We start from the raw sequence: 25,077 nt of genomic DNA on the forward strand, positions 1-25,077 counted from the left end.
AGCAAGTTTTAGTGAAGCACACCGCTTCAGCAGCTCTGTGTCCTCTCAACATTACCAAAACTTGGTGTTTATTTGTAAATTGTAGCTATCCAAACTAGGATCAATGGTCCCTGAATCCTTCTAGCAAGATCTTCATCAGAAAGTCGATATTGCCTACGGCAAACAATGCTTGCTTAAAAACAAAACAAAACAAACAAACAAACAAAACTAATAGGTTTTGTATGGGTGGGAAGATGGCTTAGTAGGTAAAATACTTACCCCCAAGTATAAGACCCTGAGTCTGGATCCCCATCACCCACACAAAAAGCTGCACATGGCAGTAGGCACACTTAATCTCAGCTCTGAGAAGGAAGACATAAAAAGATTCCTGAAAGAGAGTGGGGAATATCTAATCTTGACCTCTGGGTTCCACATACATGGATGCATAGGCACACACACAGGAACAATATACACTCCAACACAAAGATATCGTAAGGATAACCCAGGGGACCTTGCCTTCCTCAGTAAATCTGTGTATACAACTCAAAAGCTAGAGAAAGATGCATGATGATTGAAGAGCTGGGGAGGCAATTCAGGGCACCACCAATACGGATTCAGATAAGGAGACCAAAATAATGGACCAGAGACACAGAAGTAAGTGAGTACCTTTAACGCTCTACCCTGGCTATAGAACAGAAAAGGCAGAATAAAAAGGTCTTCTGGAGTCACTTGCACCCAATCCCTGACCTGTGATTGACAAGGATCATTGGATCCACAAAATGCCTTCAACATGTTTATCCCTTTATAAGGCTTTAGTCATTTCCAACCTAATGCTGTGGCTCTTACATACTAAACTCATAAAGACGGGCTTAGCATCTCCTGCCTGGAGTCCTCCTTTCTGATTCCGAGATAGTTTTACTTTTTGAGACAATGTCTCACTAAACTGATCTTGACCCCTCAATCCTGATGCCTCAATTTCCCGAGTGGTGCGATTGTAGATGTAGATTACCATCCCTGGCTTCTAGACACTCTTTTCGCGGGTAGGTCAAAGAATTTCAGTGTTCAAACAGAAATACTGATAGTGCACTGAAATACTGATAGAAATACTGAAAATGAAGTCAGTCATTTTCCACTGACTTCTACGCAAAGGTTGAAGGTGGGTGCTCAGAGCTATCTAGATTGATTGCTTCTCCCCGACTGTCTGACATTAGCCACCGAGCTTACTCATCATCCCACTCTCCTGGATGCTGCAGCCAATCTAGACCCTCCGTCAGGGTGACTGGATCCACCCCCACTCCTCAAGTCTCTGGTCCCACAGTGACTCAGCAGCCAGTATGCTCTGCTGATAATCCTGCACTTCCTGTCACTGCAGCCCTGCTTACAAGGCTGACTTCTCCTTTCTTGCTGCATGCTTTGTTGCTTGTTTGCAAGGCAGAGTTTCATTTCATGTATTTGCTGACCAGTTGGCAACCTTTTAATTCTCTTCTTTTCCTCCTCCTCCTCCTCTCTTCTTTTCTTCTTTCTTCCTCATGCCTGTACTACCCTAATATCTGAGTCTCTAATTCCTTTCCTTATTTCCCATGCTTGAGTATTTTTTGCTTGAGTATTTTTCTGATTTCCCATTCGCTTTGGGATTTGAATTTTACCTTGGCCACGCTTTCAAAGGCTACAGCCCTGAGTCCTAGTTCCTATGGACATGCCTTCCATAGGAGCTTCTAACTGATCAAAGAGAAATAAATAGCCACAGATTGGAATGTTGGGGTGTTCTAATTATCTAGAGCCACCCTGTGTGTCACATCTCTGCTATGACATAAGACTTGGAGATCTTTTGGGGAGCAAGACAGAGCCTCTGCCTCCATGGAACTTCATATCGTGATACAGGAAGACAGTAGAATAAGCAAATAGAATTATATGTGATGTACATTATGAAAAAACACACATGTTCAGTCTGCCTGTGCCTATATCTGACCTAGCATGAGGCCTCCAGTGTATGATAAGCACTTCCTTCCAGTCTCTGGCTATGAGAACATCACCTCAATGTTTCCCTTAATTAAAGTAGTTCTTTCAAAAATCTTCATAGAACCTGAGGTTAGAGTTTTAACTAAAGTGTAAGCACTGTGACTAATCCCATTAATTCTGTCTGGGAATCCTTAAGCAATCACGGGTTCTCCCTTTCCACATGATCATAGACATCTTTCCCTCGATTGGGAAGCCCCAGACTCCACACGTGCAACTCACAGGGCTTCCTTCACTTCCTCTTCCTCATCACTGGGAATAATTTTTTCTTTTTTTATGCATGACCAAATAGGGGGCTTCGTTGTGGTGTATTTATACATACATACAATGTACTTTGATATCTCTGTCTCTTGTTAACCCCTTGCCTGTTCCCAGGAGCCCTCTTTTTCTTTTCAAATAGTTCCCCTGCTGCTTGAATCTCTTAAAAAACAAACAAACAAAAACAAACAAACAAACAAAAAACTTGTTTCAGCATATGAGGGGAAAAAGTGCAATATTTGTCTTTCTAAGTCTGGCTTGTTTTGCTTAACATAATGATCTCATGTTCCATTCATTCTCTACAAAAAGCATGTTCTTCATTGTGGGTGAATAATACTCCATTGTGTATACACCACATTTTTTAATCATTTCATCTGTTGACTGGCTGATTCTATATCTAGGTTATTGAGGATAGTTCTGCGAGTACATCAGTATTTCTATAATGTGCTGATTTCATTTCTTTAGGTGGCAAAAGAGCTTTGCCATCTAGTAGTTCTATTTTTAGTTTTTTGGGGAACCTCTATGCTGATTTCCACAGTGACTACTTTAATTTGCATTCCCATCAGCCATGTATAAAGTTGGAATTATTTCTATTACTTTAAAAACAACTGACTAGGCACGGAATTCAATAGAAATGTATCAACAAAAAGACACATTATCAATAAAAATTTCCTTTTAAACAGTGTTTTTGAAAGGTGAATTCATAAGTACAATTTAAAATTCAAAAACCGTGAGTATACAGAACAGCAACAAAAATCTCGTTTACCCTTTATTTCCATTTATTTGGTCCTTTTGCCCGTAGACAACCAGGTCCCCTAGTTTGTTGTGTGTTCATCAGAGATACCATGTGCTTATGTAATCATAGACTTTCCTTCGCTCAGAAGCTAAGGACACTCTACCTTCACTTTTCAGTAAACAATGTATCTTGAAGTTTATTCCATAGACATAAAGCAACTCTAACAGCTGCATGTAGCATCAATGAATGGGAAGAGTATGTTAATTTAAATAGTCTCCCATTTGTGTGCATTTAAACTGACTGTTTTTTCTTAACCTTTGCAAATAATGCTAAGTAAAGGTCTTTGAATGTGACCTTAGACTCTAGCCTGTTTTCAGCTAGCCCGATTTTGCATATTTACAATTCAAAGTACCGGTTTCCTTTTCAGACTGCCGAGGACTGTTGAGGTAAGGAAGAGGTTTTAGTTCACTTGAAATCCCATCTCTGAAGAAATCCTCCGAAACTTCTGAGCGGTGTAAATGGCAGCGGCATCGCAATCACAGTCCTCCTCGAGATAGCAGCGATATTTCTGTTGTTCTCAGGTCCCCTGTGTTTGCCAAACATGGTAAAAGTGATGCTGCCATTCCAGGCTCGGGGAGAAAACCAGCACATGGCTATGACATTGGCGTACAGAAAACTTTGCCTCTGTGGCTCTCTGGTGACTTTCCCTGATGGCCTCTCTCAAATGCTGGAGGAAACAGTCACACCGCTGCTATGGAATCTGTGGTTACCCATTAGAAAAAAAGAAGTCCTGGGATTGGTCAACAGCACGTATCTTGTGTCTTCCAGTTTCCTACTCTAAGAACACAGCATTAATAAGCAACTGTAGCTCCCCTCGAGACTCACTGGGCAGGAGTATGCTGTATTGCTCTGTGTGTCTTACACAGGGCATGTGCTTAGTAAATAGTTTTTCTGCATTAATGCTGGTGAATGAAGCTAGGTTTCATTTATAGGTTGTTGGAATTACAGAACATTATAAAGGATACAGAAGCTGTGAACGAAGCCCTTCACCAGAGGAAAGCATTTTTGACTCAAGAGCCGAAGACAAAGGCACACTGAAGGAACTGCTAACATCATTCCAGCTAAGGTAGGAATGGTTGGCAGAAATGGGGGAGGCGTGAGGAAGAGACTCCAGAGTGCTAAGAAGTAACTCTTGCAACTCCATGTGTAGCTACAGGTCCATAAGTGACCCGTAAGAAAAGCCCCAAGATATCACTCAGAAACCTTTGAGTACAGTAGAAACATTTGCCAAGAATGTGTGGCCATTTTGAATCTGATAGCTAACTGTTAGAAGCCTCTGGAGCTCTTAGGTAAGGTAGTGAACTAATGGAAATTATTATTACTTTATCTTTTTTTTTTTTTTTTTTTTTCCAAGACAGGGTTTCTCTGTGTAGTTTTGGTGCCTGTCCTGGATCTTGTTCTGTAGACCAAGCTGGCCTTGAACTCACAAAGATTCACCTGCCTCTGCCTCCTGAGCGCTGGCCTCCTGAGTGCTGAGAATAAAGGCAAGCACCACCACCGCCTGGTGGAAATTCTTGATGAAGGCAAGCCATGGTGGCATGGGATGGGCATCTAAAATTGTGCCTTTTATAGTTCAAGCATAAACCTAGGAGTGTGAGAGTCTACCTAAGAGTGTGTTTTAGGAGGGAGAAGTACTGCCCTCACAGCCATCCTTCCAAGGGCATTTTTATCAACTAGCGATGCTGTTCCAAGAGCTGGTCACTGTACAGAGATGGCCTTTTGAGTTCTGCAACTGTATTCGATTTCAAGTTGCGATTCAAGGTCCAGGCTTAATTTTATGACTGAAATACAGACTTGCTCCCCAGAACTGATAGTAAGAAGGTGCTGTCCTTGCCTGATGCCTGCTGAAGCCATACTATCAGACAAGCAGAATTTGATCCCTGATCTCACCCAAATGACAAGTGGCTTCAGATTAAGTGATGTTTCCTTTCAACACTCTGAACCTGTGGAATTGTTTTGTTTATTTCTCCTTCCTTACTAGGAAGTATAATAGCCTGGGTTAAAGAAGATGATGTAAGTGGGATTGCAGGGAGCCCATTTAACTCAGAGCCACAGAAAGCCCATTTTTATTAGAAATTTTCTTTCAATGCTGTTTTACAAAAATGTCCCATCGTACCTGATTACTTTGTAATGGAGGCCCTGTTAGATTTTTGTATTTTTCTCTTATTAGCAGATAAGCACCTCTACTAAACTATCTGCCATTTTAGATAACACTATGCCGTTCCTACATGCAGAACCTGGTATTATCGCAAATGCACGGGTAAAAGCAAATGATCTGAATTTCAGAAGTTGTTCCATTCACCCCACACTGCCTTTACATCAGGTTTCCCATGACACTCATTTGACTGCTGGCTCCCCTTTTTCAACCCCATCTCTCCATGGAGTGTATTTCCAGATATCCACGGGGCCTCTATTTTTTTTTTAGGTTTGTTTATTTATTATGCATACAGTGTTCTGTCTGCATGTATGCCTGCACTTCAGAAGAGGGTGCAGGTCTCATTACAGGTGGTTGTGAGCCACCATGTGGTTGCTGGGAATTGAACTCAAGACCTCTGGAAGTGCAGCCAGTGCTGTTAATCTCTCCAGCCCCTGGGGCCTCTATGTTTTAAGTCACACAATAATATGTCTCTTCCTGTCCTCTCTCACTTTGCTGTTTGCATCATTAGTTCAGGCTGGTTCTACCTTGAGCTTCAAAACTTACTTCCCATTGCCTTCCAACCATCCCATCAATATACTAGGCTTGTCTTCCTAAAATAAGACATTTTCCAGATGATCTTCTTAAATCTGTCACAGATTCTCCACTGGTTTGTAGGCTGCGTGGGACCATATATCTACCTGCATCTCTCTCCTTCCCCCTCTTTTCCATTCCTCCTTTCTCCCTCTTTCTGCCCTCACAAATCTCTATGGTTCTGCCCTTCTGCCCCTCTCTAGCCTTTTCTTTGAATCTCTGCTCCCCAGGCTTCCCTGGCTCTTCATTAATGCTGTCCTTGAATGCGATCCTTATCTCCATAATCATGAGAATACTGTTCACCCATCATAACCCGCCTCAGATTTCCCTCTTCAAGGCTCAGGGTCATCTTTAGGTGTTCATATCTCCTCAGCTAAGTAACAATGTGAGTGAGGGCAGTTATTGCATCTTATTCATATAATAGGTCTTAATTTTAGAGTTGAACGGTCTAAACTGTAGTCCTTGTCCTCTTAGTTTTCTGATGACTGTAATCCTGGTCTCGGTTTTCTCACCTGCAAAAAGAGAGATTATGGCAAGTAGCCCTCTATGTGGGTTTTATGGGCATTATACAAGAAAGCGCATGTGAAGACTAGTATTTGGAATTTTGTAATCATCCAATAAATACTAGCTTTTACAAATAATATTCACCTTATCTCCAAAGTACTCAAAAGAGTGCCCTGATCTTGGAACTTGGCTGAGTCAATTGCAGGGCACGGCAAGAGGAAGGCTATGTGGGCAGGACACTGTAGAATGGAGAGACTTCCTGGTGTCGCTAAGGTCATGTCATAGTGGCTGGGACTGACTGTTGTCTGCCAGCCAAATTCCTTCTAAGTCCCTGCCACCCTCTTAGTCCTGTTCCAGAGATACCTGTGGGTTTGGCCCAGAGTACAGGGGCTGCCTTCCCAGAGTAGTCTAACTTTCCTGCCAAAAATCTGACCTGCTGCAGAGAGCAGATTGCTAGTCTTCTAGGGGTCTCCAATGTGATACTAAAACTTTGGACCACTGACGCCAACCTCCTGTCTGCCATTGTATTGAATAGAGGCCCCAAGACTGGTCTGCTGAAAGTGAAGAATGAGCTACGGCATTCTACTTTCTTCTCTAGGGCTGAGAACGTCCACGGGCATCCTGAGAAGGATGTTTTCCGCTGGGACCTCTTCAAAACTTAAAGTGCTGTAGGTGCAATGGGGCCAGGTGTGCTGCTCGACTGAGCCACGAAGGCAAATTCCATTTTTGTAGAAAGAAAAGAAACATTAAACTATACAGTTCGAGCTTCAGTAAACATCATGAATGCTAGAACACAAAGGAGCCCGAGATCCAGGCTTAAATGATCTATGTCCTATTGAAAACAGTTCAGAAAGGCAAGAAACAATTCTAATCAAGGCGAGCAGTGTAATCAAAGGCGCCAAAGGCCAGTCCTGAGACAAACACGTGCTTTGTATGCAACACATAGGGATCTTCTATTCAAGCTGTATAAAACTTTAGAACTTGGATTGCCTGACGATAAACAGGGTCATAATACCTAGCTCACCTGGCTATAGTGGCAATTTCATGAGATAAGGAAACCACTGATGGCGGCACATGGTCCATTACTGTCTTTTCCTCCTGTTCCAGAATTAGATGCATCCAGCAAGGTCAAGAAGTGAGACTCCTGATAACGTTTCCATAAGCAGATGAATAAGATGACGGGAGCATTTCCGAGAAGTTGACCTAGATTGTGCTAGGTGGTGTTCACTTCTCTGAAACAGAGCTCAGAGCGATTCACACGTGTCCCTCCCGGTGCACAGGGCTGCCTGCTCCCAGCCCAAAGAGATCTGAGCTTATCTTGGGTTTAACCTCAATTCCGAAGTGATTGCCATTTCCAGCAAAGCCAGTTCCCTAGCTGAAGGAAGTCCTTCCCAAAGGGTGAAATCCCTACAGCTTCATTTGTTTAAATTCCCTTACTAGTTTTATTATGCAGGGTGTGGTGTTTTGTTTGCCTCTTCCCGCCCCCCTCCCCCCCATTTCAGGGTATTAATAATAAGTCAACAACAAGGAACATGCCCTGAGAAAGCAATGCGATTTCCTTGACTGCTCAGAGCATAATCCGAGCTGGTGCAGGGTGGAGATGATGTGGCCAGATCAAGAGGCACCGTCCGGGGCAAAACCGGGGAGTGGAGAGGAGGGATCCGAGACCCCAGGGTTGGGCCCGGAGGGGAAAGCGCGGGAGGGGAGGAGGCTCGGGTAGAGCCCGACAGGTTCCAACAGCTCCCCTCACCCCTCTCCACGCCTCCCGGGTTTCCCCCCCTTGGCTTCGGGTTTCCTGTTTCAGTTCTCGGCGTTCTCCAGCAGCAGGTGCTGGTCTGCCAAGCTCCGCTCCAGTGGCGGCGAAGGAAGGCAGGAGAGCGGAGGGGAGGAACGCGGCACGCGGCGGCTGCAGCGGCTCGGGGCGGGCGGGCGAGCGAGGAGCGCGGCGGCGGCGGCGGCGGGCGGCGGAGCCCCGGGGGCGCCTGAGAGCCGCGGCCCTGGCGTGCGGTCCGCCCAGCGGGCGGGCGGGCCGGCGGCATGGGGGAGCGTCCCGCTCGGCCCGAGCCCTAGCGGCGGCCGCGGCGGCCCGGCGCTGAGGCGAGAGTGTGGCCGCCTGGCGGAGGGGGGCCCGCGGCCGGCCCGGCTTCCAGAGCATGTCGTGATGGCTGCGGAGAAGACACTGCAGGTGGGTGGCGCGGCGGCCCGCGGGGTGTGCGGAGGGCGGAGGTGGCCGCGGTCGCCTCCCCTCGCCGTGCTCGGTGAGCCACGCTCCCGAGCCAGCCGGCGCGGGGAGGCCCGCGGGGCGGGGAGGCCGCGCCCGAGCGCCGAGCGCCGAGCGCAGGATCCGCCGGGGCCGGAGCGACCGCGCTCAGGGGACTCCAAGGCCCAGGCGGCTCCGACCCCCCGAGGTCGAGTGGCCCAGCGCCCGCCGCTCGGGGACGCCGAGCGGGAGAACCGAGCGCATCCTGCCCGCGGGCGGCGCCGGCCCCGCGGGGGAATTCGGGCGAGGTGAAGCCGGGCCCGGCGGCCTAGAACGCCGGTCCAGTGGCGCCCGCCCGGCCGCCCGCCCGCGGGCCACCGCCAGCGAACATGGAGGCGGGCCCGGGCGCCGCCGAGGGAAACGGACCCATCGCTGTGATCCTGCCGCTCGGACCCTCGCGCGCCGCCGGTGGGGTGAGGCATCACCCGGCATCTCCATCCAGCCCGCCTGCCATTCGCTTTCATTAGCCATCCTTCCACCCGTCCTCCGGCGGGTCCTTCACCCTTGGTCCCGGTGGTCCCCCACTCCTCGGCCCCCCGCCCGAAGCCCGCATCCATTTCAGCTAGGATCGTTTTTTTTTTTTTTATAACTCCCTGCGTGCGACAAGGTGTTACTTAACTTGGAGAAATGAATTCCGCTTTTCTGCCCTAAACTGTTTCATCCTTTACTGTCCCCGAAAGTCCTTACAAACAGCGGTTGCTTCCCAGTCCTGATTACTCTAACTGGGCTTCCTGCTGCTTAGGGTATCCGTTAACACTCCGAGGTGGGGGTTGTGTTCTCAGTTTTGTGATAAAAGAGATGAAACCGTAATCCACATTTAGGGAAAGTTCTCCTATTGGTTGCAAGGCTGTCTTGGAGTATCTCCAGCTCCATCAGACGCTTATTGATTCAGATTTCTTCTTCTTCTTTTTTTTTTTAAACCGCCTTAGAATAGATGAAGAGATAATTGGGCCTAAGCGTTGTATATTTAGAAATGTGAGAAAGTTGTACAGTTCTTCACTCATTTCCTTACTGAGATTTTCATTCTTCAAATATAAACAGAAAACAGGAGCCATGCCTCAAACACTTTATTTATTGACTTTCCAAGACCTATTAAAAGACCACAGCTAGGAGCAATGGGACACAGCACAGGCCGGTGATCCCAGCCCTCATCTGAAGCAACAGGATTCTAAGTTCGAGGCTAGCCAGGGCTGGATAGGAGGCTGTATCAAACAAAATCATGGGTAAAGGGCATGACTTAAGTTTATTTAGTTTCTTACATGTATACTTAATTTTGCTTACAGTTTCTTAATCTTGGTGTCTCTTTGGAATAAATAACTTCACTAAAGATGTATTAAAAACCAATCTTATTGTTGGTTTAAGCCCAGGACCAGGCATTTTTCAGATACTTTCTGTTCACATCTTTTCTTGCAGTTCATTATTCTATAGCTGTCTACTTGAAGGTACCGTAAAGACATCAAAATGGTCTGTCTTGTTGCATCTGAATCCATGTTGGAATGTTTTTCTTCAAAGAATCATTTTTACTTTCAAAGTTCCAATTCTTCTACTGTCTGACCATTAAGAAGAGGACACGTGCCTCTAATCCCAGCATTTGGGAGGCAGAAGCAGGCAGATCTCTTGAGTTTTAGGCCTGGCTGCTCTTCATGGCAAGTTCTAGGCCAGTCAGGGCTATAAAGTATGCATCCTTGTCTCCAAACAAGCAACAAAACAAAACCAGGAAACATTATAAACAAAGTAAATGAGCACTTCTTTTCTTTTTGATATTTGGGGTTGAACTCTGGACCTCCTATATGCTAGGTTTTGTACCATTGATTTGTATCCCATAACTCAGTTTGAATGACAACCAAGAGATCAATATTTTTAACTTAACATTTAATAATGGAAGTCTAATGGAGCTATTTCAGTGTAATGGAAAATATTAAAGGATGGGAAATAGAAACTTGGAATGTTTATATGCTGAAGGGAGCTTTTATTAGTCACTTTCCTTTACCATTTTTTTTTAGATGATCACAATAAAAATATCCTGTTTTGGCTGGGCGGTGGTGGCGCACGCCTTTAATCCCAGCACTTGGGAGGCAGAGGCAGGCGGATCTCTGTGAGTTCGAGGCCAGCCTGGGCTACCAAGTGAGTTCCAGGAAAAGGCGCAAAGCTATACAGAGAAACCCTGTCTCGAAAAACAAAACAAAACAAAGATAAATAAATAAAATAAATCCTGTTTTATATTTTGGGCTTCTTTGGAGATGTTTTAGTGGGCTACAACTGCCAAATTGGAGCCCAAACGGTTAATGGGAAATGTACCTTGAAAACGTTTTTTCTAGTCGGAAAATGAATTACCTTGCTGTCATTCTAGCAGAGTTCAATGGTCCTTGCATTTAACTACTGTATATGTCTAAAAGTGTTGCTGTGGATGCCTGCTTGGTGATTTGGTTTTTATCTAAGCTTAGAAGAATTCCTTCATTCTGATTTGAAGTTTTAAAGAAAAATGTTGAGGGAATTTTTTAAAAATCTTTTTAGACTGTGAAGTAACAAACTGACCTGCCAGTTATTGCTCATTGGAAGTTGTTTCATTGTTCAGTAGTTATTTAGGTGTGGAGTAAGGGCCCTAACCTCTAGAGGACTTCTTACTAACAGGTAGGACATAATACTTAATGGAAGTCCCTGAGTACTGAGAGTGAAGAAATGGAAAATTCAGATTCTGTGTAAGGCCTCAAAATTAGGCTCAAGTAGCTAGGACTGAGAGCCATGCCCTAGAGGGCTGCAGGGAAATCGGAGTGGCTTGTCTAGAGCATGTGGTGGCCATGTGGGATGGTTTGTATTTGGAAGGACAGTAACAAATGAGTGAACACTGAAGGAGGATTCCAGGTTTAGCCTCCCACTGTTGAGAGCCCGGTGCTGACCTGCAGTGTACCAGTTACTCCAAAACAACTTCCTGCTCTTCAGTGCTGATAAGCCTCACAGGCCTGCAGCATTCAACTGTAGTTAACATCGACAGAGTGAGGGTTTCCCACCTAGCCCTGCTGCATCCTTGTTGAGTCAGTCTTAAAGTCTCTGTAACCGAATATATTGTCCTGCATATTATCGTGAAGGTGAAACAGTGCAATAGCATCATCCTTAGGAGTTTGATTTTAAGACAGCAGAACATTTTCTCATATTTGGAGTTATATTATTTAAGGAGTTGAATCCCCCTTCCAGTTCCTATAATAATGTGCATCAAGATTTTACTTATTGTATTAACAATACTTCAAGTATTTTCTTTCTGACAATGTTATTTTATGTAATCATCCTCCTGCTTTCAGACATTTGTGTTTTCCTAAAATTTCAGTATCATAATGGTTTGATTGAATATCTCAGTAAAAATGTGTTTTCAATGTCTGTGGTTTAAGAATGTATTTCTAAATACAGTGATTGAAAAGAATACATTTTGACCACAAGTTGTATTGATTTGTAAACCCACTAACAGAGTAAGAAGGCTGATTTCATCACACTTTAATTAAAGAGTAACTTGAAAAATGTTTGGCAGTTGGGCTGGTTAGATGGCTCAGCTGGTAGAACTTGCTGCCAAGCCTGATGACCTGAGTTTGAGTCCTTCCACAAGGTGGAAGGAGAGAACTGTCTCCTACAGGTTGTCCTGTGACCTCCCGTGAGCACTGGAGTGTGCACATGAAATGGATAACTAGAGGTGTTAAGAATTTTGATCCAGTTGACAGAGATTCACTCTTTAAGTAGCTATGCAGATTGTGTTAGATGTGGGAAGTGTGAAGAATTAATTATGTTGACTACATCAGTGATATTGTCTTCTCTATTTGTTAGTAGCTACTCCTTAGTGATACTGTCACTCACTTTCTCTAATTTGCAAATGATATCAGCTCTGCATTGGGAAACTAAATGATAGCAAGCTAACCTTATACCTAAAAAGTCAGTGTCAGAAGGCCTAGTGAGTGTGTCCTGCCTGCTACCACATGAGACCCAGAATGGCTAAGATCGGAGCGCAATACAACGCTGTAGACTTGCTTCAAATGAGATTTTATTTGTTTTGCATTATTTTTGGTAACTTCATTGTGTAGTTCTCAAGCCCTGCAAATACGTTGTGTGTCAGTGTGTCAGAAGTTTGGACACATTTGGTAGAGGCTGCTCCGATAGTATAGGTTGAGGGATGAAGAGTCATGTTGTATGGAAAAGGCTAGCTCTAGCGCTGTCATTTCTCTGGCTGTCACCCTAAGTAAGAATATAAATTTTATTTCTGTTTCTACCCATCAAACATTGTCTACTTTGTAGCCTTGCATTTACTGGTACAAAATAATAAATGAGGGCAGGTGAGATGACTTGGTGTGCAAAGGTGCTTGCCTCCTCCAAGACTGATGTCCTGAATCAAGAACCCTCACAGTCTAGGGAGAGAACCAGCTCTCACAGCTTGTCCTCCAGTCTCCACAAGCATTTTATGGCATGTGTGCAGCGAGTCTTTCTCTGCCCACCAGCCAGCTCACAACGTTGAGACTTACTAATTATGAAAGCTTGGCCAATAGCTTAGGCTTGTTTCTAATGAGCTTTTATAACTTAAATTAATCCATATCTTTTAATCTATGTTCTTTTACATGAGTCTGTTACCTTTACTCAGTATTGCCCATGCTGCTTCCTCTGCATCTCCTGGCATCTCCCTTCTTCCCAGCATCCTCTCTGTCTGGAGATCCTGCCTAGCTATTGGCTATTCGGCTTTTTATTAAAGCAGTCAGAGGGTCACATCTTCACAGTGTACAAAAAGATAGTTCCACAACACACACACACACACACACACACACACACACACACACACCACTCTCTCTCTAAATAAATGTAATAAAAATTTTAAATGAATGAAAAATGCTAGATAAGGCATTAAGTTAGTAAGAAAAAAACATTTAACAGTTATCATTGGTTTGATTGGATAGGAGCTTTTATTTATTTATTTTGCTTTTTACTTAATCCCTGGCTCTTAGTTGTATTGAGAGTAATTGAAGTTGCCAGATGTAAAACTTCTGTAAAATCAAGCTTTTATTGTTAGAAATATGTAAGCTTATATTTTTGGGTTTTAAAAAGTCCTTTAACTCTATTACTTTATGTCTTTTAGGATGAAGCTAAAATTAGTTTTTGTTCTTAGTCATCTGTACTCATTTCCTATTCAAAATTATGTGGGCTTAATTTTATCCTATTCTGTGATTTAGTCTGTTTCAGATCTTGGCTTTTACTTCAAAATTTATTTTCATTGTTTCATACACTTACATTCATACATTGAATGGTTTGCTCATATTATTGAAGCCATCTCATGTAACTTACCCTTTTAAAATATTTGTGTCATTTTCTTTGGCCTGAGTTGATCTTAGGGAATTACTTAATTTTAAGATGACTAGTACAGCTATAAAAAAAAAACTTGAACTGTACAATAAATGGTCTATTTAGGTGAAATATATTATTCCTGTTTTTGCTAAGACAAAAGTGCCTTGAGTAACACAGAAGTCACGAGTTCCAAGTCAGTTAAAGTTAGCAAGGTTACATACATAGGGAAAATTGTCTCAAATAAAGAGGAGTGGGCTTGTTTGTTTGCTTTTTGTTTGTTTATTTGTTTTGGTTGTGGTTTTTCAAGACAGAGTTTCTCTCTGAAACAGTCCTGGAACTCACTCTGTATACTAGGCTGGCTTTGAACTCACTAAGATTCACCTGTCTTTGCCTCTTGAGTGCTGGGATTAAAGTCATGAGCCACACCACTGCCCGGCAAAGAGGAATGTTCTCTAAACTCCATTTCAATTATTATTATTATTTTACCACTTCAACCTATCTCTTAAACTTAAGTTTTCAGTTTAATATCTTGAAATATTTTATCATATTTGTCAAACATATAAAAGGTGTAAAATAATTATGAAAACACCTATAGTTCTCCCCAAGAGATAATTAAAATGGTAGGTTCTCAACCTGTGGGTCATGACCCATTTGTTGGTAGAATGACCCTTTATAGGGGTCACCTAAGAGCATCAGAAAACATAGATATTTACATTATGATTCATAACAGTAGCAAAATTACAATTATTAGGTAGCAACAAAAATAATTTTCTGAAAAAAATAATTTTCTGACTGGAGATCACCACACTAAGAGGAACTGTGTTAAAGGGTGATAGCATTAGGAAGGTCGAGAACCACTGCTTCCAGGGATTGTTTTTACTGCCTGGATGATACTGAACATATTCAAGTACTGCAGTTTGATTTTTTAAAAAAAGAGTCAAATAAGATTTGAAATGGAAAAAGAAACATTACAACTGATAACACAAAATAAAAAGAGATTACTGTGGCCTATTATGAAAAACTGTATGCTACCAACTAGGAAAGCCTGAAAGAAATGGATACATTTCTGGACACATAGATTCTGATCAGTTTCCCCCCATAATACAATTGTGGGACAAATGTCTGTATAGGGATCCGTGCCCAAAGTGTGCTACATATGAATTTCTTTTTTATTTTTGTTATTTTAACTGTGTGTGTTTGTGTGAGTGTATGCACACAAGTGTACAGGTGTCTTGAGAGGCCAGACGAGAACACCAAAATGCCCTCGAGCTGGAGTTGGAGGCAGTTGTGAGTCACCTGGTGAGTGCTGGAAACTGAACTCTGGTCTCTTAACTGCTGAATCATCTCCCCAGCCTGTATTTTAAACCATTTTCTGATCTGTGATCACAGCAGCTGACCTCTAGAGAAGTTACACTGGTTAGTACCCTGCTAGTGTAGGAATATTCATTTCTACGCATCCATCATTGTTTGCTCGGAGTCTTCACACAGCCTTGTTGACTTGCTAGATGTGGGTGGCTGTAGTGCCACAAGCTCATTTTATAGTCAGGGAGACCGAGGAGTCTGCGGGGGACCCCCCCCCCCTCCCCGTGTACTGCTGCATGGTATGTGTGTGATTGGGGACAAGTTTCTTTCTCGTTTCCCTGAGTCACTTTCCTGTCTCCCAAACAGTGACAATAACAGGTTGTCATGATGTGACCATGTGAGATGACTGTTGGGAAGGACTGATGATGTGCACTGAAGCACTCAAGCCTTAGCTATCCTTCTTTACTATGAACAGCTTCTCATTATACATAGTATGGTAATGTGGGCATCCTATAATTTGAAATCAGAAATGCTCCAAAATGCAAAACTTCTGAATGTTAACATGATGCCCCAAGTAAAAAATTACATGCTATGAAAATGTATTTTATGAGTAAAGTGATTAGAATGTTATATGTGATTATATGTTCAATATGGAATGGCCTCTTACTCAGTTTGTTACATTTGTTATCTCTTTAAAAGATAAAGTTAGAAGGTAAAGTAAAATGCTCAGCTACTTACTTTACAAATACTGATTCCTTACAGACACATTCACTTACCAAATCATTGTTTCCTCCATAGTCTTTAGACATTGTTTACCAAACTCCAGCGGGCTAAAAATTTGTTAAAAGTGAGAAATGCAGTTAGCAAACCCTAACCCTGTATTCCTTAGTGAATGCCCTTTAATTTTTTACATAAGAGACTGAGATAAGCTACTTCTACTCCACCTCCACCCCCACTAATGTAGAGGAAGGGGGATTCAGGGAACCAAGGAGGTCCAGAGACCAGGAGCAGCCCTAAGATGTGGTTTAGTAAGCTGTTCCTGTTACTCCGCTGTATCTCAAGAACCTTCACACTTAAATGCCTAATTCTTTGAATCATGCAAGGATCCTAACACTCACTGACCTTTCTTTGGGAGTTTTGATTTTGGGTACGACAGATCATGGCAGGGGTAAGGACGGTGGCTGTGGCCTGGTAGGTGGCAGCATGAAGCCTGAGTATCCGAAGTGCTGAGAGGTTAGAGAAAGGCTAGGAAGGGAGGCAGAGCAGGTACCTCACCACACTTAACCTTGTCTCCTGAAGCCTGGATTCCCTGGCAGGCTTTCATTGCCTCACTCTGCACTCCCAGTTGGTCCTGCCCCTGCATCGTGCAGAACCTTGAAAGAAGTACAGAATTGCGGGGGGAAGACTGGCTTTAGCAAAGGATCACGGGGGCCATTGCTTTCCTGACAGTCAAGTCTTTTTTTTTTTTTTTTTTTTTTTTTTGGTTTTTCGAGACAGGGTTTCTCTGTGTAGCTTTGCGCCTTTCCTGGAGCTCACTTGGTAGCCCAGGCTGGCCTCGAACTCACAGAGATCCGCCTGGCTCTGCCTCCCGAGTGCTGGGATTAAAGGCGTGCGCCACCAACGCCCGGCTCTGACAGTCAAGTCTTAATCCCCCTTCACTGTGGGTGCTCGTTCAGTTAGTCCCATGCATGCGTGCATCCATTCAGACACAGGTGTGCAGGTACTCACCTTTAATTGCTGAGATACTCCTCCTCTAAGGTTTCTGTCCCCACCTCAAAAAGTGGGGAGGGACAGGTGACTCCTTCTTTTGAAACTATTCCTATCCCTTCCTGCCATCCCCTTAAAAAGGAAATGTTTCTGTAGCTTAATCCTTTCCTACCAAACATATGTCATCTCTTCTGAAGTATGCACACTTAATTTTTTTTTTTTTTCTGTGCAGAAATTGAATCTAGGGCCTTATGCATGCTAGGCAAGCAATCTACCATTGAACTATATCCAAGAGTTCTTAACATATGTTCCATTGATTCCCCGAAAGGTCGCACGTGCACATGCACAAGACACACACACACACACACACACACACACCAGAGAGAGAGACTCTCAAGAGCTATATTCACCTATGTAACCTGTCTGAGTCACTTATAGCTCTTTCTCATGACAGGCATGCAAATAAATGAATTGATGAATTTATTAGAGCTGGCTTAACCTCCCATTTGCTTTGAATTTCTAATTGTGGACCATGTTATTTTCTCACGTTTCATCGAAGTATTACTTTAAAACTATATTACTTAAACAGACTTGCAATAAGGTTTAGTCAGCTAGCTAACATGTATAATTTATATGTTCTGAATTTCAGTTAAATGACTATTAATAAAACAAACTAGTCATTGTTGGATTTTTTGCAAATCAAATGATTCTTTAGGGATGTTTTTAAATACACTATTTTATTCAGTAGCAATATCTGAGGGAATTACTATGGCTTTAACTTTTCAATAGTTAATTTGTAGGCCCGTGAACATAACAGAAAAGTGTGGCAAATAGCAATGTATTGCTTTAGGGAACTTCTGTGGTTAGAAATGGCAAGGTTGAAGAGATGGTGCCATGCATAGGCCGGAGGGATGGCTGCTCTTCGTCTGTCACAGCTGTGTGCTTTAAAGAAAATGTTAATACCTACCATCTGTATCACTAAACTGAAACAAATGGTCGTGTGTTATTCCCTCGAAAAACACTGCTTTCCTTTTAGGCGCTTGTAATATATCTTGTAATTGTAATTTCATTCATTCTTCCTGCCAGTCTTCCCCATTCCCCCTCTCAGACAGATCTCACTATGGGATTTGGCTGTCCTGGAACTTACTATGTAGATCAGGCTGACTACAGATTCATAGAGATCCACCTGTGTCTGCCTCCCTAGTGCTGGGATTAAAGACTTGTGCCACTACACCTGGCCCAGTTACTATCTTTTTCCCTTATTCCTGCCCACCAGTGAATCAATATATTTCTTCTAAATTACTGATTGCCAACAATTTTTATACATTTTTTCACCAGGTACTACTAACATTTTATAATTAGCATCACCAGCTAAAGTCTTTTCTGGCCATGTAATCTTGGTGTTTCTTTAAAAAAACAAAAACAAAAACAAAAACAAAAAAACACTGTATCGTTGGCTTTTCTGAACTAAATGTCATATCTTTTTCCCTGGAGAAATATCGTTCTAGATTGTTTTTGTTCATAAGTTCATGTGATGTGATATCATGAGCAAAGGAATATAATAGGGTATGTGAACTCTGAGGCATTTGATTTTGCTGTTCTGTAAACAGGGTAAGAACAGCTAGTGAGATGCAATAATAGACTTTTCCTGAATGATGTTCTTTCTTCTTAATTAGTTAATAAGGAGAGAACTTTAGAATTATTTCCATTTGAATGTAAATAAATAGTGTGAACTATTTGATTTCTTGGCTCTTTAAACAGGTGGTGAGTGGGACCCAATGAGAGCCTTTGCCTGCATGTTATTTTTTAATTCTATAAAGAGAGAACCCTTACAATTAGTTCACTGAGAATATAAATACTGTAAGTCAAGATTTCTACTTTTTCGTACCATAGTTTCACTTACATTCATTTTGAAGTACGTGTTTCTGCTTTTACTGTGTCACAGTTACAAGTTATGATGTGTATTAATTCCACTGGTCCGTGCAACAACCCTCTTCTAGCACTCATGTTGAACTGAGAGATGATGAGTAACTTGTAGGTACTAGGATAGTTCGGGACAGAGCATTGACATGCTATTGTGTTTTACATCTATACATTATAAATTTATATCTTATTCTTACCTTGTTCATCTTCTCATTAGGTTCCATGCTGCAGTTAACTATACCCTAGGATTTATAGTAAGCATTCAGAGACAAACTTCCGAATACCAGTGAATCATCTTTAGAAATAGCGACACCTAAATAGGAACAAGTGGTTTCACTCATTTTTGTGGCATTGGCCATTGAGAGATACTGTTGAATAAACTAACTATATCTCGTTTAAGTTGGCAAACACTAGGGCCCATGTGTAGCCAATGGATAAGTTATAGAAAATGACAAGTCCTCCCCCTGTATTTATATTAGATAGTCAAGTAACATATTCATATTAATGAGTTAAATGAAAACGTACATGATAATGTTTGGTGTTGAGGTAGGAGCTCACCATGTAGTCTAGGATACTGTAACCCAGGACCCTCTTATCTCTGCCTCTAGTATGTGATCTGCTTAATAGATCATTTTAATGCAATCAGCATTCTTTGCTTTTTCTTTTCCTAAACTTTTGATAAAGGAGAGAATGTATTTGTGTAACTGATTTTTGCAAGGCTATACATAGTATGGCATGCATGTGATATGCATTAATATAACTAATACTGACTGGTTATTATGCATCTAACACTGTTTTAAGGGTTTGATCATTAATTTTCAAAATAACCATATTATATGCCTTTATTTTCTACAACTGAGGATACCTAGGCATGAGTTTGCCCAAGACCTTAGGTAGGTCAATAGATAAGTAGGTAGATAGACAAACACACACATATTCTCTCTTAGTCAATTATTAGTAAATATAATCTTCCATCAAATGTATGCATATATGTAACTATATTTTTATGTCATATGTAGCATTTTAAAAACCCAGCCATTCATGCTATAGGGTATCAGCGTCAGCACACACTCATGCATGTGCATGCACATTGTTCTTTAATATTACAGTACAACCAGTCAGAAGTTGTGATGCAGATGTAAGAGTTGGTTGGGAAGATGCACTCTGATCTATGTACCTGAAACACTCAAGGGTCACAGGGAAACACTAAAGCACAGTTGAGATGTAGTTCACTGAAGTTTCATGTCTCAAGTATTTTCTAAGATACCAACAATAGCTAGTCAGAAAATATAAGGAGAAGAAAACAAAACAGCAGAATATTCTAAGACAACTTTCTTGAGACGCCTATGACCCCATAAAGGATCCTGTTGAAAAACAAAGCCAACTTCACTGGACTCAGTGCAATCAGTGGGCTCCTTACAGAAGTGCTGCAGCAGCAGGGTCCCCAAGAAGTTCTCAACAGCTCTTGCTGAAAACTTTGTCAAAACACCTAACACATACCTGGAAGCATGTCCATACAACCACGGCCAGGAATGGAATTGAAAACAGGAGAAATAGAGCAGTAAAGACTTGTACATATGGCGTATCTAATCTATTGTAATCAATAGTTTTTCATTTATTGTCCAAGTTACAGAAATAGAAAAAGATCAATGGAACATGGTACAAAATAAGCCCAAGTTTGTAAGCTACGATATGGAAACTGGCCTGGCACCCCTCTATCCAAAAACTCCTATAGTTTGCCACCTTAGAATAAAGGACAGATTCTTTCTATGACCTGCAACCTGGGGACCCATGGCCTTTATGAACATACTAAAATGTGGGCTGTTTAAATCAGAATCTCCAGAATCCTCATTTGGTTCAAATGCAGTGTCAAGTTTTGAGGAGCACTGCCCTTTAACACTCTGGTTTCCTTGGCCTTAGTTCCCGGTCTTTGTCACCTCCCCTGCCCCTCCATACACACTGTGCTGTAAGACAAGAGGATGCACTTTGACCCTGCAGCATCCTTAGTGCAAGACACTGAGCACATACTCAGTTTAGAAGAAAGCTGGTATTAAAAAATTATAGGGCTAGAGGAATTTTCAAGAAGGAGAGCAATTACACTGGATTCTTGTGATTCACTGTAGCTTTGTCATATAAAGTTCCCACAAATAATTAACTAGAGAATACTGAGCCATTTCCTCCCACAGGAAATACAGCTGTCTCCCATTGTCTGTTGAAGATACTTTCTAAGACCCTGATGGATGCCTGAAATTTCAGATAGTGCTGAGTGCTACAGACAGACATCAATGATGGAACTGCCTTTGATTTTGAAAGTTATGATTATTCTTTGTGCCCTGTTTCACTAATCAGCTTTAACTAGTATGCCATGTGGAATTAATACAAAAGAATAAAAGACATGCATGTAGCTTTTGAAAGAGCTCCTGCTAGATTTACATATCAGGTCACTCGCACTCCAGGGGAAAGACAGAGCTGCAGTGTTACCCCAGTGGAGGCCTCATAACCAGGAATGCAGAGGCGTGTTCAGCACTAGGAGACTTGGGCTCCCTTGAGTGTTAGCCCTACTGACATGCTCACTCTGTCACACACATAGAGATAAAATAACAGTTGCGTTTCTGTATTCAAATTGGCCAAGTCCTGTTATTATGATTACACTTTTACTGAAGAATCTTCAGGTGTTAGTACACTGCTCATGCTAAATCATTTGTACACAGGCATAACTGAAGACAAAGTAATTCTGCTCTCCAGAAGCTCACCTGGTTCATAAATAGTGCAGTCTAGACTACTCATGCTGTAGATGTTCAAAAGAGCTGGGGATCATTAAAGTCTAAGAAGATCTTATGGGAAGTGAGCCTTGAATGACAGATGTGATCGGGAGAAGTAAGGCAGACCTTTTAACATCTGTACCTTTGCTTTTGCTGTCTCTTCCCTATAAATGAAACGAGAAATAAGACAATAGAACCAGAGGAGGCCCAGATCGTAGTCTGGAAGACAAAAACCATCAGCAACTTGTGATTTGAAGCTGCCTATCTGTTTAGCCGGAGAGTGATGTCATTGGCAATGACTGTCAGGAAGACACTTAGGGGTAATTAAGGAGATGCATTAAGAAACACATCTTCTAAGCCTGAGGGGAGGGTATGCTTTGCCTACCTGGAGGTTATTCATGTTCATACAGAGGGCAGCGCTGAGAAGAGAAAAACAATTAGGAATTCATTAACTAGAACTTAAATGAATGAAGCATCTGAGAAGTGGACAGAAGGTGAATAGTTTCTAGAAGGCACTACTGCCCCAATGGAGTCCTTTAAGCAGGTGAGAGCCATCACACAGCTCAGATGTGAAAGCAAACCAGTGCAGTGTTCCAAGGTGGTACATTTGTTTCATGTGTATTTTTGTTTTATAAACATAAAAATTAACCTGAAATGTGGGTCATTTTGATTTAATGTTATTACTGACCATTTTCTTCCCTTTGTTTTTGTTAATACCACCTCATCAGATGAACTCTCAGCCTACTCCATATAGTTCTGAGGGAGCTGCCAATCACAGCCCCACATACCCCAGACCACGCTAATTGAGTGAAGGGATTAGCTCATGACCCAAAACCGCACTACTAAGACTGTCTTGGGAATTTGAATAGCCAGCCCAGAATCATCAGATGAAAGCGCTCTAGAAACATGACAAGTCAAACCCTGAGTTCTGTCCTGGTTGTTGGCCTTCCAGAAGGCGTACATGTTGAGTTCTTTCTTTGATCCTTGTCTTAGGATTACTATTGTTGCCATGAAACACCATGACCAAAGCAACTTGGGGAGGAAGGGGTTTATTTGTTTTCCATATCACAGTTCATCATCAAAGGAAGTCAGGACAGGAAACTGCAGGCAGGAGCTGATGCAGAGGCCATGGAGGGGTGTTGCTTACTGGCTTGCTCCATGACTTGCTCAGCCTGCTTTCTTCTAGAACCCAGGACTACCAGCCCAGGGATGGCACCACCCACAATGGGCTGGGCCCGGCCCTCCCACATCAATCACTAATTAGGAAAATGCTCTACAGGCTTGCCTGAAGCCTGATTTTAGGAAGGCATTTTCTCAAGTAAGATTCCCACCTCTCAGATGACTAGTCTGCATCAAGTTGCCATAAAACTAGCCAGCATAAGCCTATAAATTTTTTAAATTTCTTTTTCTTTAGAAGTCTGTTTTTCCTGTGGGCAAAGATTAAATTCATATACAGTCATTATTTCTTAGTGTGTTTGATTGTTGAGACATCTTATTCTGAAGCCCAGGTCGGCCTTAACTCAGCGTTTTACCTTCCAAGTGCTAGGATCACAGATACGAGTCACCACACTTTGTTCTTACTCTTATTTTCTTTCTTTTTTCTGCTTTTATTTAATGTTGGTATTGTGTGGTATTTTTAGGGGCAAGTAAATCTTATACTAAAGATTTTTGATATTTCATTCTTGGTATGAATTGGGAAAGTTTTTTTTTTTTTAATTAATACAGTACTGGCTTATTTTGTGGCTGTAGAGGAAGATGTATTAGTGATAATTTTAGCCAACTTCCCTATCTGCCAGCAGTGTTTAACTTAGTAGTGAGAAATGCCAACTATCTCATTGAAGAAAGTGGGAGCAGAGGATGTGTTTGGAATTTGAAATCTGCACTGTGTTCCAGCAGGGCTCTTTCCATCGGGTTTTGTTTCCATCTGTATTATAATGTATTAGTGCATTTTTTGTTGTTTTCTTACTTTGCTGTTTGGGATGAGGTATTTGTAGGTTAAGTTGGCCTCCAGTTTGGGATTCTCCCACCTTCACCTCCTGAGTGCTGAGACTATGGGCAGGTGCCACTACATCTGGCCTCTTAGTATATTGCTAGCCAGCCAATATGAATATTTTTCCTCAGATTATGAGCTTTGTTTAATACAAAATCATTTGTATTTGATTATTTACCTTAATAGAAGATTCTGGTTTCAGTTTATATCTCTTCTCACCAATGTTATATACAAGGATATACTTTCTATTACTTTTTTTTTTGGATGGATTATATTTAGGGCCATATCCAAACATGAATTAATGTTGAAGTTTTCATCGTATGCCTCCTCTTCTTGGTTTTCACTGCACAAAAGAACTTAGGAGAATTATGATTTTTTGGGAACGTGCTAGGATCAGCATATAAAAAGTTATATTTATCAGCTCTTGATACAGTTGACTCTGTGAGTTTAGCTGATACTATGCAGATCTACAATAATTTGTATTTAGTTTATTTAGTCAGTATTATCAGTGTTGTGATTCAACATTTCAAATAACACTTCGAAAAATAGTTTAGTGTATGGAACATCTCCTGCCTTCCTAATAGACTCAGATAGGGCTATGAGTACCCAATTCCTCTGTTCCATCTTTTTACACTATGTATGCACGTTATCATTTATGTTTTGTTAGTTCATTTTCTAAAACCTTGAGAAATAGTAACAAATTTACTATATCTTGTAACTTTAGGGGCATGATTGGGGAATTTTGATATAGTAATCTTTCATGATACTGCTGTTGGGATCAAGAGTGCTCATGTATTAAAGAGAAAGGTAACAGAAAGTCAATTTGAGTCACCTCTGGCCAAGAGACTTGCTTCCAAACACAGCCTCAAAGCACACTTGTTTCCCTTTCAATGCCTCAGAACATGTACAAGGCCTGCTTTTCAAATATCAGATACAACCTTTGCATTGACAGATCGTAAAGAATACCAAGAACTATGCTGGCTCCTTTTCCTTTTGTTATTTGTTTCATTTCTGTCATATATGTGCAGTCATTTTTTGCAATGACCCCAACAGAGCTCATGAGGTACAGCTGTTTGTATTTGTCCTGCAGTGGGAAGTGGACTAGGCAGGCCTATGTGACATGTGACCAAAAATGCCACACTGGGCCCTTTTCACCTACAGATGTTTTAATGTGCTTAACATTATCCAACACTAGCAATGGAGAGGGTCTAAATATCACAGCAGGATCTGATTAGCTTTTTCAGATCACTGCCTTTATTTGCTGTTTGCAAAAAAGCTTAATCCAGTGCTGTAGATGAGGCTTCCTGCTGCGCTCTGGGGTAGTTTTCCTTCTTTGGGATTCCTCCTGCTGCAGCATTAAAGCTGTAAAGTAGTAACTATGGTAGCAAGTGATAAAGAAAGACTGTCCATTCATACTAGGTGGTTTCCTTGTACAAACAACAGAAAAGGCCTTAATAGAAATACTTAAGAGTGTTCTCACTGTGTCTTCTCGTCAGTGCTTTGCAATTTAGGTATTTTTGGCTATAGCTGTAATTACTTTGC

At 41.9% G+C, this 25,077-nt stretch overlaps 1 protein-coding gene across 2 annotated transcripts in view; it reads left to right on the forward strand.

Annotated features, from left to right (window-relative positions):
- Window positions 1-8,250: 8,250 nt before the first annotated feature.
- The window catches only part of Zc3h12c (zinc finger CCCH-type containing 12C), a 58,053-nt gene continuing 41,226 nt past the window's right edge, over window positions 8,251-25,077 (forward strand). The window contains exon 1 of one of the 2 annotated variants that reach the window (XM_028864945.2): window positions 8,251-8,466. In XM_028864945.2, coding sequence (XP_028720778.1) covers window positions 8,443-8,466 — 24 coding nt within the window. In that variant the 5' untranslated portion in view covers window positions 8,251-8,442. Of the gene's footprint in view, window positions 8,467-8,546; window positions 8,955-25,077 lie in introns of those variants that run through there. The other variant, XM_028864944.2, reaches the window with a different exon arrangement.

Source organism: Peromyscus leucopus, chromosome 7, assembly GCF_004664715.2.
Source record: "Peromyscus leucopus breed LL Stock chromosome 7, UCI_PerLeu_2.1, whole genome shotgun sequence".
NCBI classification, from domain to species: Eukaryota; Metazoa; Chordata; class Mammalia; order Rodentia; family Cricetidae; genus Peromyscus; species Peromyscus leucopus.